At 32.7% G+C, this 17,212-nt stretch overlaps 1 protein-coding gene across 3 annotated transcripts in view; it reads right to left on the bottom strand.

Annotated features, from left to right (window-relative positions):
• LOC129918052 (uncharacterized) overlaps window positions 1-17,212 on the bottom strand; it is a 196,267-nt gene that overhangs the window by 156,665 nt on the left and 22,390 nt on the right. For all 3 annotated transcript variants that reach the window (XM_055998379.1, XM_055998381.1, XM_055998380.1), the window contains exon 3: window positions 6,684-6,771. In XM_055998379.1, the coding sequence (XP_055854354.1) occupies window positions 6,684-6,771 (88 nt within the window). The remainder of the gene's footprint in view (window positions 1-6,683; window positions 6,772-17,212) is intronic.

The raw sequence follows: 17,212 nt of genomic DNA, 5'->3' as shown, positions 1-17,212 counted from the left end.
AATTTTTCACTTTTGCGCTTATAGTTAGAAATATGTATGTAGTCTAATGTCACAGCAAAATAGTTAAAAGTATGTATTTTGTATACTGAAATTATCTTGTAGAAGTGTGCCAGTGCGAGTACAAATTTAAAGTCGTGTGGTACAAAAATGCAGACTTTTATTTGAAAAGACTTTTATTTAAAAAGAATTATGTACATATGTAGGTACATAACATAGTTTGTAAAAATAGTAAGAAAGTGTATGAAAATTGCTCTTAATTCATGCTTTTGATACCAAATATGTACTTATGAACATTAAGAAATAACCCAGGTTATACCTATGCTATTCTACAATATGGAGCATCATGAAAATCAAAGGTTGTTGAATTTATAAACAAAATTTGGAGACTGCATACACGGTTAAAAATGTTGTTGTAGATTCTACGAAAATTTTGGTTGCATGTGAGACAACAACAAAATTTTATTTAAATTTAATACTTTGATTGCATACATTTTTGAGTCTAATACCTACCTACAAAATTTACTGAATTTTAAATATTTTTATATTAAAAATCAAGGACGTATTCCGCAATTGAAAGATTCAGTTTCTTTCAGTTTCTTTCTTTTTTATTATTTTTATTATTTTAAGTATTTTCTTTCTTACTTCTTTAAAATGAAACAATAAGTTTTTTAAAACTGATTACCTACTCAATATAAAAATAATAATGGTGCCATTATTAGTTTTTTTATTTTTTTGTCACAAACTATGTGAAGTGAAATCTTATTGCCTATAAATTTTTTTCAGTGATACATTTTACTTCGAAAAAAACATAAAACGTCTTAGAATTGGAAATAGTGCAAATTCATATATTTTTTTTTTTTTTATTTCTTATCAGAAAAAAGCTTAACAAATGCATTTTTCTGAACCAAATTGTTTTATATAGGCACTTTTTCAGGTAGCGATAACCATTAATCTCTTTTAAAATGGCTTCCATTTTCAATTACCTTTTTAATACAGTTTGACTAAAATTTGATGTTCTTGTATTAAAAAAAAGAAGACGAGTATTTTATTTGAATCCTTTACCAGATAAAGTTATAATTTACAATTTGCAAAGGAATTTGTTTTAATTTCTAGTTTTCAATACTTTTGATTAAATTTTAATTTTATAAATTTTAATTTTTTGTATTTGAAATTGATAAAAAAAAATTATTAAAAAACTGTGTAATAAAATCGCTATGTTTAACTTAATTAATAACATAATAAAAAAATTTTAATTTTTTTTACTTGCGATATAGGTACTATACAGGGTGTCCCATAAGTAATGGATCAAACGAAATATGCTGATAGGCCAACTTAAGGGCTCTCAGAATTTGGTAACTTGTTCATCCCAAATCTTTACGGTTTTCGATTTAATGCAGTTTTTGTGAAATTTCGAAAATTCCCGACTTTGCATCAGTATTTTGCTTCCTCCGCTCATAATTGATTTTTTTTTTACAATTCTTCCACTTAAACATTGCCTAATAATAGGAAATAATTAATTAATCAAAATATTTTTTATTTCATTCTTTTTGAATAAAAGTCTCGATTTTTGTTTGTTATTTTTCTCTGAAAAGCCCTGTTTTGTTGCATTTAAATTGTAATATCTTTCGTTCTAATTTCAACTTTTGAAATTTTTATACATTTTTGAAAACTGCAATAACACGGCAAGTTTTTAAAATAATAAACCAGTATCACACCATACAAATTTTTTTCGGGATGCTGCTCTGAAATAAAAGTAAGAAATTGAGTTTTTTATAAAACATGGAACTGTTAATTAATTTGCAGCAAAATGGCGTATGAAATAAAAAATATTTTGATTAATTAATTATTTCCTATTATTAGGCAATGTTTAAGTGGAAGAATTGTAAAAAAAAAAAAATCAATTATGAGCGGAGGAAGCAAAATACTGATGCAAAGTCGGGAATTTTCGAAATTTCACAAAAACTGCATTAAATCGAAAACCGTAAAGATTTGGGATGAACAAGTTACCAAATTCTGAGAGCCCTTAAGTTGGCCTATCAGCATATTTCGTTTGATCTATTACTTTTGGGACACCCTGTATATCAAGTTATGCATTCGTACAAAAAAAAAAGTTGAGATAACATTTTTCCATGACATTACGATGGTAGACAATGCCAAAAAAGTGGGTCCCGGAAGTCCGTCTGTCAGTCTGTCAGTCTGTCAGTCTGTCAGTCTGTCAGTCTGTCAGTCTGTCAGTCTGTCAGTCTGTCAGTCTGTCAGTCTGTCAGTCTGTCAGTCTGTCAGTCTGTCAGTCTGTCAGTCTGTCAGTCTGTCAGTCTGTCAGTCTGTCAGTCTGTCAGTCTGTCAGTCTGTCAGTCTGTCAGTCTGTCAGTCTGTCAGTCTGTCAGTCTGTCAGTCTGTCAGTCTGTCAGTCTGTCAGTCTGTCAGTCTGTCAGTCTGTCAGTCTGTCAGTCTGTCAGTCTGTCAGTCTGTCAGTCTGTCAGTCTGTCTGTCTGTCAGTCTGTCAGTCTGTCAGTCTGTCAGTCTGTCAGTCTGTCAGTCTGTAAGTCTGTCAGTCTGTCAGTCTGTCAGTCTGTCAGTCTGTCAGTCTGTCAGTCTGTCAGTCTGTCAGTCTGTCAGTCTGTCAGTCTGTCTGTCTGTCTGTCTGTCTGTCTGTCTGTCTGTCTGTCTGTATGTCTGTCTGTCTGTCTGTCTGTCTGTCTGTCTGTCTGTCTGTCTGTATAAGGAGCTACAGCCTAAACGGATGGACCGATTAATGTCAAACTTGGTATGTAGCGTTATTTGGCGACTCTCCAGAGGAGTTTTTGGAATTAATTTTTTTGGACAAAAAATAACGGTACTTGTCATATACCGATTTTAGTAAAATTGAAATATCTCAAAAACGGCTCCAACGATTTTGTTTAAAAAATTCAAATGTTAGTTTTAAGCTACGGTCTATCTTCCAATAAAAAATTTTTTTTTTGAAAATCATTATTAACGGTACCTGCCATAGAACCGTTTTTTTTTCAAATCCGATTATTTCGGAAGCTGCTTATTCGATTTCAACGAAACTTTTTGTGAAGAAGCACTTATACACTCCTGCTCAAATTTAACGCACATCATATTTATTTTACAGAAAATTCCTACTATTACTTTGTCTCACAGTATCGTGGTTATTTTCTCAAATAAGACAGGAGTGATCTTAAATTGAAGGTATGGAGTAAAATGTTTGTGGGGAAGATTTGGAGAGATATGCTGAAGTCTATCTGTCAACCCGCTAACCTTTTAGAGATGAGTCATAAATTTTCATGAAGTAAACTCTGCTTTACAACACCTACGGAGTTAGTGAGCTCTCCTAGACCTACTTTAAATACCCAAAAATACTTGACTGATATCCTCGAACACCATGCGGTTCCAATCACCCCTAGATTTGGTCCACAGTTCAGTCTGATGCACGATAATGCATGCTAGAGTGGTTTGAAAATATCTTCAAGATTAAAATATGCCACCCTTGAATTGACCACACAGATATTCGGATTTGAATTCAATAGAACATGTCTAGGAAATGTTGAAAAAAGTGCATTTGCGGCCGAAATCCACCTCCAAGCATTCTTGATCCACAGAAAATTGGAGTGAAAGAAAAGTTACAATAAAACCTTCAAATGTTAATTCGTGGAATGAATAGATGACTCCAAGTTGTCATAAGCGCTAGAGGAGACAATGCCAAGTATTGAATAAAATTAGTGGAAAGAACTGTCACGTGCTTCCATTTTTAAAAATTTTTTTTCTTAAAAAACAAAAATTATTTTAATATCAGTTTTCAGACCTTAAATTGCTAAATTTGGTTCATCTTTTTTTTGGTTGATAATACTGTTGCAGTTTAGCATTTTTCTGACTTGCTTAATAATAACCAAACACAAAAAAATACAAGAAATAATTTAAAAGCCATTTTAAATAAGATGTAGGGGTATGACTAAAGAAGAAAAAAGTGTGCGTTAATTTTGAGCAGGAGTGTATAATTTAAATATAAACCAAAAAAAAATTTGAAAAAAAATAATTTTTGGATTTAAAAAAAAATTTTTTTTTTGAAAAATCAAGTTTTCGAAAACGGGACATTGAATTTTTTTGAAATTTTGTTTTTAGATGTAGATTAATGATTTCTACAAAATGGCATACCAATTTTATTTTAAAAATTTTTTTCCAAAAAATTATTTATAAAAAATTAGTTTTTTAAAAAACGGCTCTATCTTTGCGACAAGGCGACATGGCGACAGGGGGGCATGGCGACATGGCGACAGGGCGTCAAGGCGACATGGCGACAAGGCGACATGGCGACAAGGCGACAAGGCGATTTGGCGACAAGGCGACATGGCGACAAGGCGACAGGGCGGCATGGCGACATGGCGACAAGGCGACAGGGCGGCATGGCGTAAGGGCGACATGGTGACATGGTGACATGGCAACAAGGCGACAAGGCAACAAGGCGACATGGCGACAAGGCGACAAGGCGACATGGCGACAAGGCGACAAGGCGACATAGCGACATTGCGACAAGGCGACATGGCGACATGGCGACAAGGCGACAAGGTGACATGGCGACATGGCGTTAAGGCGACAAGGCGACATGGCGACAAGGCGACATGGCGACAAGGCGACAAGGCGACATGTTGACAAGGTGACATGGCGACATGGCAAGAACTTTGTAAGTTGATTTTAATTAACTTTAGTGTGCTGAATTCAAAACTGTACAGATTTATTCTATCACGTCTAGTTTTTGAGCTACACTCATCACTATTATCGCTATAAACTCCCAAAAACTAATTTTCAATTTAGTTCTTTTTGATGCTTAGTCAAAAATATATATATTTTCCCGTAATATGTTGCTTTTTTTAAGTAAAAAACAGAAGACGCAAACTGGAATTTGGTTCAAAAACCATTCATTACTTTGGAAAAAACAAGCAAGATTTGGAGATATTTATCATAAATTTCTTTTTTCAATATCTTCGAAAAAAAAAATAATTTTGAAAAAAAAATTAGTAACTTAAGGACGTTTTAATATGGCGTTTCGAGATTGCATAAGTAGTTTTGGAAAAAAATAACTTAACGGTAATGTAATTTGACGTCAAATGTACTCAAAAAACGCGTTTTTGACCTGTTAGTATTCAAGTATTTCGAAAACGTGACGTGCTAGTGAAATTTTGACTTCAGATTCGTACTCATCACACAAAAATCCTTTAGAAAAGTAGGGTTTGCTTCCTGCTCTATTTTCGTTGCCGACCAGTGTTATTAAAAACAGAATCTTCACAAACAAAATAACTTTGAAAGTTTAAAATAACTAACTACTTAGTTTCTACTTTAAGTAGAATTTTTGAATCTTAAAGCGCTTTAGCAAGCGCTTTAGCTTAAGTGCCTAACCCGCACTTATGCGGGTTAGGCACTTAAGCGAGAGGCACTTATCCGGGTTTTACTGTATGTAATTTTCATTGCTTTTGGGTTTTTTCTCTATGTATATTTTTTGGGCATTCTACTTTTGAACAAAACTTATGTTTATTTTTAATTACAGACAACTTAAAAGAAAATATGTTTTTCAATACTCAACAATTTTTATACAGCGTTTTAGTATGTAATTTTACTAAAAGGTTTTATGTCAGAAGTCAGACAGTCAAAATTTTTCACAAGTCACTAAAAACTGTTTTATTCACAAATAAATAAGTTTTAAAGAAATTAGTTGAGCAAATATGGTACGGAAATAAGATTCCCATCTTATACAATTCCTTAAAAACTACAACGCACACTATATTAAAAAAAAAATTCTCATAAAACCAAATAAATTGAATAGGTACTCGGAAAGAAATATTCATTATTCATACATGGAAAAGTTCACCCTTTTTCACTTTTTTTCTATAAAAAGAATCAATGTCAATTTGTGCAAAACGCTGCTTCGTTTTAACTAATTTTATGTTATGTATTTTCGATAAATAACCTCAATCGATGTATTGGTAATTTTTGTAAATCTTTAGGAAGCCTTAATTCGTAAGAAAAATATTCTTTAAAATAATAATTATATTAGTGTAATTACCACTACGTATCTTCGTTTGCATTTTTATAGTTGATTTAAATTTAAATGAGGCAAAAAATTCCATTCGTTTTTGAAATTGTTTTAAATACTATAAACCGTTTAAAAATACCATCACTTAACCCAACATTTTAATTCTCTATTATAATAACAAATTTTTCAATTTGGAAACTATGAAGTGAGATACTTTTGTAATTTTATTGTGAATTCAACCCTTTCATTGTTGCCAGGATAATAGAATTTGCTTAAAGCATCATGGTCTCGAAACAATACTTATTAAACGCGAATAGAATTTTGGTGTTTTTCCTCCATTTTTCGTCAATAAAAAAGCTGAATACTTAACATCAAGCGGAAAATTTACCATAAAGTCGTTTTCCTTGCGTCCGCGTTTCTTTCAAGACAATGCAAATCACAAGGTTAAGAAGTAATAAGGACCATAATTGTCTAAAATACTACCCCTCTCCCTCTATCATGAAATGAGATGACTTTGTTTGAAAATTGCTTTTATCCTCCGCATAAAATGGTGAGGAAAAAAGTGTATAATAGTCTTTTAACCCCTCCCTTCACAAATTTCAACCAAAAAAAAAAATAAAAACAAAATCAAAAGAATATTGTTGTCTAGACTTACCGCTAAGTAGGTGCTCTGACCACGCAATCTCGGTGGCGGAGGTGGTTCAATTGTTTCACAGCCATTCTCATCTGTTGACCTCTGGCGACTGTAAAGATAAAACGAATAACAAAAATTAGTCCTTAAACCGATTTCAAAAAGCGGAAACGGAAATCCAATCATTCTTCAGGATATTGATACTATGGACATAAACTTGTTCTACTGTATCATCACAGACGGTCAAATTTTAATCATTATACGAAACCATGCCCCACGGAATGAAATCCGGAAACCAATAAACAGAAATGAAATGAGGATAAAAGTCCAGCAGAAATAAATATAAAAATAAAACGAAAAAGAAAACGAGAACAATTGCAATGAAAAAGAATGTCCTTATTGTTGTTCTGCAGGCTTCGGGCAACGTCCAGTTCAAGAAACTTGCAGTATATCATAATTTCGCAAGTCGAGTTGCCCTCAATTTTCTTCGACGACTGTCGACAACGACGACAACGACGTCAACGATAGAGCTGATGTTCGTTCGTCCTTTTTAATTTAAAAATCTTTGGTTTGTAGAAGAAGAAAAAATAAAAAAGCAAATATGTTCTAGTTTTTGTTGCCTTGTTTGGAAAAAAATCACCAAAAAGATTTGCCAAATGAAAAAGGACATCATCAAAGGAGGGTTGAGCTTTATTTTCTTTTTTCTTTGATTCTCAAGGATTTTTTCATTTAGGTTAGATCTCAAATCTCATTCCAAAAACAAACGGACACTTGTGGAATTTTGTCGTTGTTTTATTTTACTGCCCATACTACATTTTGATGGTTCAGGATAAATGTGACCATAATGAGTTTTTGGTGGCGGCCGAGAGATAAAAGATACTCAGAGAGGAAGAGATCCTAATGGCAAAATTGTTTTTATACACAATGTTTGTTGTTTCTATATATGAATGTATGTAGGGTAGGTATAAAGAGCTTGGCTCGTTAAAATTCTTTATGAGTTCCTGGGGTCGAATTAGAGTTGTTGTCAGTTGTCGAGATAGTTTTTGGCTACGGGAGCATCATTGTGAAATAGAGAATGAGAATTTAGGCACTAGCAAGGATTTATTGCTACCGCAAGTTTGGCAAAATAAAAGTTAATTAAAGACTTTTGTCGAGAGTTTTTGTGTGGACGTCATGTCGAGGACATGTTTTATCTTTGCTTATAAGTTCAACTTGATGTTAGTTTTGGGGTCGGATAAAACATATTTTTGGTTAGGTTTCTAAAGTAGGAACTTTTTGAATAAGTTTACTGTCAGCAAGAAAATTGTGTTAAAGTTGAAAAAAAGTGATTGTATAAACTAAACAAACTAAACATGTATTTTTTAATTGTCAAGTGGTAATTTGCAAAACATCGTTATCGAAATGAGAAAGTTCAAGGATATGAAAAAAAATTATAAAACTTTTTAGAAAGAACACTGAGAAGAAGTTAGATTAAATTGCTAATGATTAGTTACTGATGGATGCCAATTCTAAAATACCAATTCCAAAGGGTTAAAGCAGAAGCAAAATCAAACAACGCCAAAAAGAGCAACCCAAGGCAACTGTGCTAGGCGAATGTCACCAGGACGTGCTTTCTTAAGAATGCAATCTCACCATTTTATCAATAAATTGGCTATTATAAGCTTAGACTAAAAAAATAGCTTCAGTTGTGGGCATCACTTTAAGCGGAAGACAAGTCTGTGAAACACTAGCCCGTTATTATTGAGCGGGAAATCACGGATCATTCCGAAAAAAAAAACAAAAACAGTCAATAATCCCATTTCTCTCGCCATACAAAAAACTAACAGGAAACTCAACTCCAAAATAATAAAACCAACAATCATCATCATCATTATCATTATAATCATTTGATGTGTGATTACATCCTCCAAATTGTTTTCATTCAATTTCCTTGAATAATTGCCAAGCAATTTGCAAGTGATTCTCTCTTTCAACAAAACTATGCGTCGCATTGTCATTCACACACATATGAACTGGGTGGATCCTGTGAAGGACATCAACTGCTGTGTACCCTGAGTGCTAAATGGAGTGATTATCTCGCATGTATCGTGTATCTTCATTTTCCAACCCCATGGATGCAGGGAGAAACTAATCAATTCCTATCTTTTTCGTTTTTTTTTTTGTTCTCGTCGTTGTGTGTCGGTCTGATTTTTTTGTTGCTCTTGTCAAATAAATGCTCAGCTCATATACATCCTAGCAAAGGATTTATCCTGTGCTGCTGGTATAGGTATTAGAGAATTCTTTTGTTCTTTTAAATCGTCCGTCGATATTCTATATTGATTGCCCCCGTTGTGAAGTTCAAGCTCCTTGCTACTCAGTATCCACATCACGATGAAACAAATCGAAGCAAATTTACCACCAAAGCCGCACGAACAATTCCAACAGGAAGGAAGGATCCATAATGTTCGAATGTTTTTGTTTTGCTGGTTTGGGGCAACATCCTATCACATCCTCCACCAGTATCTAGATTCCAGACTGCAGGATTTATTCTTGCATTTGCGTTTCGGTGGAATCTTATTGTGTGCCTTTGTCTGTTTATTGTATAGTTTTAAGTTTTCGTATCCTTTTCTTTTCGAAATTGTTGGTGGAAATGTGAGGACTTTGATTCTTGTCGTTGATGTACGAAATAAGATTTGCAAATTGCAGCAATTTGTATGGCTGATGACAATGCGGTAAGCAATGTGCGTTCAAACCAAGTAAGTAGATGGGCGTGTTGCTTAAGGATTGTTTTCAATTACAGCTGTTTTATGGGATTCGAAGGGGACACCATTGACATAATGCTGACAGATTGATGTATCTAGGGTATTAATTTTGTTCAGCTTGCATTGTTCAATATATTTTTGTAATATATGAATGTATGCGCAAGAGAAAATGTAAACATTTAACAAAATCAAAAACTTCATTGAATTATTTAAAAAAAAAGATAACTGCGGCTGAAATAAATTGTTTTTAAATACTTTTTAAAATGGTTTGTACTCGTATGTTGATATTGAGCTCTCAAGTTGAAATAAGACCTTGGAGCAGATTTCTTGCGTGAGAGGAGAGATACAAATTTCTACTTAAAATGCAATTTAACATCAAGTCAATCTAGTTTTGAACTATGCTTGTGAGGATATTGAGTTTTATGAAATTAAGATGATATGGAGGTCTCAAAGCTGAAACGGACGAACTCAAAAAATGAAAAATTCAAATCTAGTACCAAAACTCTATTAAGATCTGTCATTAGTTGGGTCAAAAAGTGTTTTGTTTCAAATTGTCATTTGCTCAAGAGAAATTTTCCCCATAAGGTTCAATGGTACCGTATTTACTTTAGCTCGTTATATCTCTGAATCCACTTTTTGTGACTTGGTTCACTTCAGCTCGTAGCCCTCCCTATCACATCTAAAAGTAAATAAATAACTTTTTACTTTACCTTTTTGTTTTTTAATTCAATAAAATTTAAGTAATTAAAAATGCATTATTCTCTTTAAAGTACCGATATACTTCGAGGACTTACTTGACTCTCCTGTCTCATTACAGGAAGGACAAAAAACTCCATGTTTTCAATGATAGGTCCAAACAATTGATAGGGCATGTTACGTGAAGAAGACAATGGAAAAAGTCGTGGTTTTTCAAATTTGTTCATATTTGGTATATTTGGTACTTCCATAGATTCTAAACACATATCTAGAAGGATTTTGAATTTTAAGACCTCTAGGTGCATCTATGCGCTTTAAAGGTTTCGGATAGTTGTATCCGTATTTTCTTTTTCTTTTTGTCAATCGGTGTGCTGTTAAAAGTACCACGAATGTAAGAGTTTTCACATTACTGACGCGATAAGTGTAGCCCAGCAACTCTATCTTATTCAATCCTGTATATCAGAGATCTAAAACAGGGAAACTGGGAAGCTTTTAAGAATACCTGCTAGGATTTTGTATCCTTATCAATGAACTGTTGGGAGACCTGAAACCCGATGTCACGAAACCGAAATCAATCATCCGAGAAACTCGACCTCGATTTGGTCATGTAAGTTACCTTGGAAGCCTGGTCAGTGCTAAAATCAGACCTTAAACTTTAAGCTTTAGAGACGGGTAAGATCCTTAAATCGAGAATCATTTCCACTGATTTAAGAACGGAAAAAATACTGCAACAGACAATGAAGAAACCTCGAGTTTCCTGATTGTTTCCTAAACTAGTGAACATTCCTTTCTCAAAACTTTATAAACAAACAGATAAATACCTGCCTTCATAGTTAAAAATGATTGGGGTGCTTTTTAATAATAACATCTCCATTTTTAAAATTGGTTAGACGTTGAAATCTCACTTTTCTAAACCCTTGATAAAAATTAATAAATAAAACATTCACTGTCTCAAAAAATACTTATTTGATGGCCCTTAACCTGAAGGTCATACAATTATAACCGATGTAGATTGGCATTGAACCCCAACGTCCTAAGTTTTTAGGTAAATTTGATATAATTTTGAGATTTGAGGATATCATCAACAAAAAAAAATAAGCAATTATTTAATGCTAACAAAATCATTTCTCAAAAATGTACTTACATCATAATCATAGCCATAAATTCCATTAAATCATTTTATTCGTATTACTTAACAATTCCAAGACAATAAAATAGTTTCGCTTGGTAGTTACGTTATTACGAAATTTGTCATCATCGTCACCAATAAATTAAGAGCGAACATCGACACCAATTTGACAATAAATTTATTTCTATTATATACAAATTCCAAAAAATTATTTTTTTGAATTGATGAAAATAAAATATCCAACAGGGTCGTATGTTTCTGTTGTTAAAGTCAGTTGTGTCTTGTGTAACATTGTGGCTTAAGAATTAAGAAAAAAATGGTGACTTGCAGTTAGGAGATAAAAACATAAAAATTTTCAACTTTTCAAATTTATTTGAACAAAATTCTTGAAAAGATACCTAAAGTACTAAAAGTCTTTTAATTAAATCAAAAATCAGGAGTTCATTTTCTGTGATTTTTTAACTTACCCTTTTGATTCATTTACTTATCTTTAGTTAAAAAGTGAAACGCAAAGACAAGAATTTCAAATCTGATGCTCAGTTGAAGACACTAATTGACAATTTTAAAATTACTTCGCATTACAAACATCATAGTCAAAGAAGCAGCAGAAGGCACATGAAGGCGCAAAAACACATATGTATTAAGTTTGACTTAGTATCTAGTTTAAAAGAAAAAAAAATGAGCACAAATAAATATTGCTAACCATCGAAATGTGAAATTACCCATTGAAGAGATGATTTTTTTTCCTTCTTGACTTTCCATTTTTAATAAAACTATCTAACGTAACTTGTGGAAAATCAGTTTCAATTCGGTGAATAAACGTTAAACATATACGCGCGACAAAATGTTTCGATATGTGGGAGTTATTGTGATTTTCTATTTAAGCATTTGCTCAGGCTCAGAGCTTAGTACAGTGTCACCGAATTCAATTTCAATACAAGGATATTCTAAAAATACAACCAAAGATGGATTAACCAAAAGAGGAATATCAGTGGAAAATTTGTCTAGGAAAAGCTATGATCCTCCACCGGAGTATTACAGGTAGCTTAAATGTGAAAAAGTGAAAGTAACAAAAAGTTAAGGACTATTCCAATTCCTAATATCCTTTTATAAGACTTTAAAGTTTGGCTGTTTCGAACTTTGTGTTGTGTTTAATTTGTTCGTAGCTTTGTGTAATTTATCACCTTTCCTAATATATTTTAACAGGCTCTTATTGGTTAAATTAAAATATAATGAGTGATAACAAAATATTTTTCTAAAGAAATTCACTTCTGAGTGCTAGCAAATCATTTTGTGTGTAAAAAAAACACTTGGTAAAAAGTCAAAAAGGCTTTTGAAAAATGAGAGTTTTGTAATGTGGTTTTATTTGGTTCTGGCTTTCTTTTTTTACAAAATGTTTTCCGAAGTTCATACAAGCTTTTGCTTAGAAAACATTGCGTTTCGAAAAAGGGTCGATATTGATAAAAAAAGGTTTTTTTATCATAGCCCAGGGAAATTAGTAATTTAAATCGCATTTTTCGCGGGACAAAATTTTTTTCATGGAATGTGTTCGGGTGGTTGTCCTTATCATAAAAGTCAATTTGTTGGGAAAATTGGAGGTTGGGAACAGCCGCCATCTTGGAAAAGAGATTGGTAGCGTTTTTATTGAATAGCTCCATTGTTATTCATTTTAACAGAAAATGACAAAGGTAGGACTTATTAACAATAAAATTATCTAAACAATGATATACAAAACAATTCCGTGAGTTGATTAAATAAAATTTTATAGTTAGTCAAAGTGCGGGTTTGTATCGCAAGGTTGGGACAAAATGACATTTTTTCATATATCTGACGAACTTTTGATTTGTTTGGATAATTCTTCAAGAATGAATTATAGTACTTATAATTACCTATAAAATGAGCCCACAATCGTTATTGTAACCATCGTATTGTAGAAGTAATCTAACTCCGAAACTCTCCATGTACTAGTCAAAAGTGAGAAAAAAGCTAGTTTTTTGCTAGTAGGCCGAGAAAATTTTGGGAGTAGAGGTATAACCAAAATATAAGTACGCAGTTTTGCTGCCATACTCGTGTTAATGTCGATTTCAAAGGTCTGACAACTCTAATTTTGGGCTTTATACGGTTTTTGGGGGGTTAAATAACTTAAATTTTCCAGTTAACGTGAATGGGCTAAATTTGTACTATTTGAAATTATAAATATACAAGCTGATGCTCTATTATTTTTCCTAAATCTGGACACCTTAATCTCGGCTATGGGGTTAATAGAACTCACGATATAAGCTTTTTTAACTAACCATATCAGGCTTTTCAATTCAAATAAACAAACAAAAATCGAAACAAAAAAGCCTCTAAAACATAATCGTATAAACGGCTTATATCTTGAGTTCTATTGGTCACATCCTCAAGATTGGGGTGTCTAGATTTAGGAAAAATAATAGGGAATCAGCTTGTATATTTATAATTTCAAATAGTATAAATTTAGCCCATTCACGTTAACTGGAAAACTTACGTTATTAAACCCCCCAAAAACCGTATAAAGCCCAAAATTAGAGTTGTCAGACCTTTGAAATCGACATTAACACGAGTATGGCAGCAAAACTGCGTACTTATATTTTGGTTATACCTCTACTCCCAAAATTTTCTCGGCCTACTAGCAAAAAACTAGCTTTTTTCTCACTTTTGACTAGTACATGGAGAGTTTCGGAGTTAGATTACTTCTACAATACGATGGTTACAATAACGATTGTGGGCTCATTTTATAGGTAATTATAAGTACTATAATTCATTCTTGAAGAATTATCCAAACAAATCAAAAGTTCGTCAGATATATGAAAAAATGTCATTTTGTCCCAACCTTGCGATACAAACCCGCACTTTGACTAACTATAAAATTTTATTTAATCAACTCACGGAATTGTTTTGTATATAATTGTTTAGATAATTTTATTGTTAATAAGTCCTACCTTTGTCATTTTCTGTTAAAATGAATAACAATGGAGCTATTCAATAAAAACGCTACCAATCTCTTTTCCAAGATGGCGGCTGTTCCCAACCTCCAATTTTCCCAACAAATTGACTTTTATGATAAGGACAACCACCCGAACACATTCCATGAAAAAAATTTTGTCCCGCGAAAAATGCGATTTCATGCCCATATTTTGACTAATTGCCCTGAGCTATCAATAATATTTACCGTTCTAGAAAAATGGAAAAAAAAATTAAGCTATCGATATCATTCTTTGAAGTTCAATATGCTCTTAACACAAGCTTAAAATATTTTATAAAAAAAACTCATTTCATAAACATTTTGTACCAAATTCTCCATGAAATTGTACAAATATTTTAATTTTTTATTTACTAAAGAAAAAGATTTTTTTTTGTCTAAAAATATTTTTTTTTTGCCTAAAAATATTTTTTTTTGCCTAAAAATATTTATTTTTTTGTCTAAAAACATTTTATTTTTCTAATTTTCAAAAATTACCATTTTGGAGAGACAAAAAATTAAATTAAATAATTTTTTCAGATTTTCTAATATGACGATTCTGAAAAACAAATTTATCCTCTATGTATTCATATAAAAATAATAAAATTACGATGATTTTTAAAAACTCGGTTATATTTCGGAAAACTGCTTTAAACAAGTCTTGAAAATGTCAAATCTGCGATTTTAATAAAACCTAAAAAATTTTATGTAAGCACAGTTAGGAATGACATCTACAAGAATTTTATTTTGCATAACTAAACAAACAAAATGCAATATTAATGCAGACTTTTGCAAGACGATAGCAAACTTTAAATGAGTTTTGGTAGAAAAGAACAATTCTCTACACAATTCACAAAACAATAAATACACTAATTCAAGTCTGGCTCTCTGATCTTACACACTAGGCATTATTATCTTTCAATTAAGCCATGGAAACCTAAAAAATTGTTTAATTTAATATTTTTACGAATTTTTAAAAAAATGTTACATGAGAGTAACGCTGGGTCCGAAAGTGTTAAATGTACAATTTTGAATGATCATTTAAATTGTTTGGCCCATGATTAATTGCTAGAGAAGATACAAATGTTACTTATACACCCTAGTGTCCCACAATTTGTTTATTTTCTCACTTGATACATTTTCCAAGATAAAGTTCAATTTAAACACTCGAAATAAGAAGCGAATATATGCTGAAGCTGATAACTGATGCACTTCAAAGAGAAATTATAAATAGACAATACACTAAATAAAAAGTTAAGAGTACAAACATAATTTTGAATTAGAAGTTTTCGTGTAAATCAAAACAATAAATTGTTTTAAATTCTATTTCATTTTTTTTTCAAGTAACCTCTATATAAACAAAATTTAAAAAAAATTGTAAGTAAACTACAATAAAGTACAGTTTTTTGACAGATTTAGATCAAAAAATAAATTAATTTTTTTACCAAACGAAAACACCATAAGTTTCTTTCAATTAAGTTTCTTTCAAATATTAAAAATCCTAAAAATGCATTCTCTCTAGCACCTAGAGTCACCTAGCACATTTAAAAAATTCCAAGCGTAAATAAAAATCAAAGAAGACTTGACTAAAAAGTCAAAGTAATTCAACCAGAACTAACTTTGAGAATACGCTCAGAATACTTAATCCCCAAACAAACCCAAAAACTTAATTCACGACACCAAACCCATTCGCCTTTATTCTATTGCAGGACTATAATAATAGAAGTCACAAAACCCACACTTATCCACACATCAATTTACATTCCATTCCGCATGAAAAATAATCCAAAAAAATTGTCTCCCAAGAACAAAAAAAAATTGAACAACGAAAGGCCAAAAGAAAAATGTCCATTTTTAGCATTGGAATGTCCATTCCAAAGGACATCAACAACAAGAAAAAAATGTCCTAATCCAACGAACAAATTCACCTTAATACCCATTAAGTTGGGTGGTGAGCCGAGAACACATACTGACATACGGTAGGATGACAACAACGACGCACAAGAACGCTACGACTACGACGATGATAGTACAAAAAAAAACCATCCAAAAGGACAAAAAACACATAACAAATTTTATTATATGAGCAACACACAATCATGCAATTTTCCTCATACAAAATGGGTGCTCACTAGAGTCAGGACTCATGAGCAAAGCAATGATGAGGTGGCAGTAAAAATATTTGCGAATCCATGTGGGTTATCAATTTATGTTCTTTTATCCTCTTCTGGGAATGATAATCCTTTATCCTAATACAAGAAGTACCTGTCCCTTTTTTTTTTCCTTCTGACGATTGTAATCAAAACTCAGCGAACGGTATAAGGATAATTTTGAAATAATCCCACAATGATTACTTTTTTAGGGGACCTGCATCATCCTCGAGCCCATCTTCCACTTACAATGCCAACAGAGACAGTGCCGTTGCGGAATATTCATCCCGACCAGTTGCATTCCCGCAAGAGAATTATGGATTCAGGGGTGGCAGCAGTGGGGGTTGGTCCAGTAGTGGCCAGCAAGAACGCAAAGGGCAGCATGACAGGGTTAGTGTAGGTAAGCTAAGAAATGGGGTTGCTCCATGTTTAAGAACACCAAATTTGTGACTGTAATTTCTTTTGTAGAACATTACGGAACGGGGTCGGGTGCTACCGGTCATTCGGGTTATGGAGAAGGGGCAAATCATGGCTATGGAGGAGCTTCAGGTGCACATCCTTATGGACCACCAAAAGCTATTGAATACGAATATTATGCTCCGACTGGCAATAGCCATGGCTTTAACGAAGGATCTGAAGGAATTCCAGTAGAATTGTACAACAGAGGATACGGAGGCTATGGACATGCCGGTGAGTATGCCACCTATGCAGTAAACCCTGGTCATCATGGAGGTGTAGTGGATGGGGGACACGTTGCCGTTGGACATTCAAATGGAAAACATGGCTACGACAAGGCGCTTCTGGCTAAGAGTTTCTTAATCCCACTAGCAAGTGCTGCAGTTTTAGGTATAGCA

Source organism: Episyrphus balteatus, chromosome 4, assembly GCF_945859705.1.
Source record: "Episyrphus balteatus chromosome 4, idEpiBalt1.1, whole genome shotgun sequence".
Classification (NCBI taxonomy): domain Eukaryota; kingdom Metazoa; phylum Arthropoda; class Insecta; order Diptera; family Syrphidae; genus Episyrphus; species Episyrphus balteatus.
The sequence above is the reverse complement of the archived record's forward strand: the minus strand, read 5'-3'. Positions and strand labels throughout refer to the sequence as shown.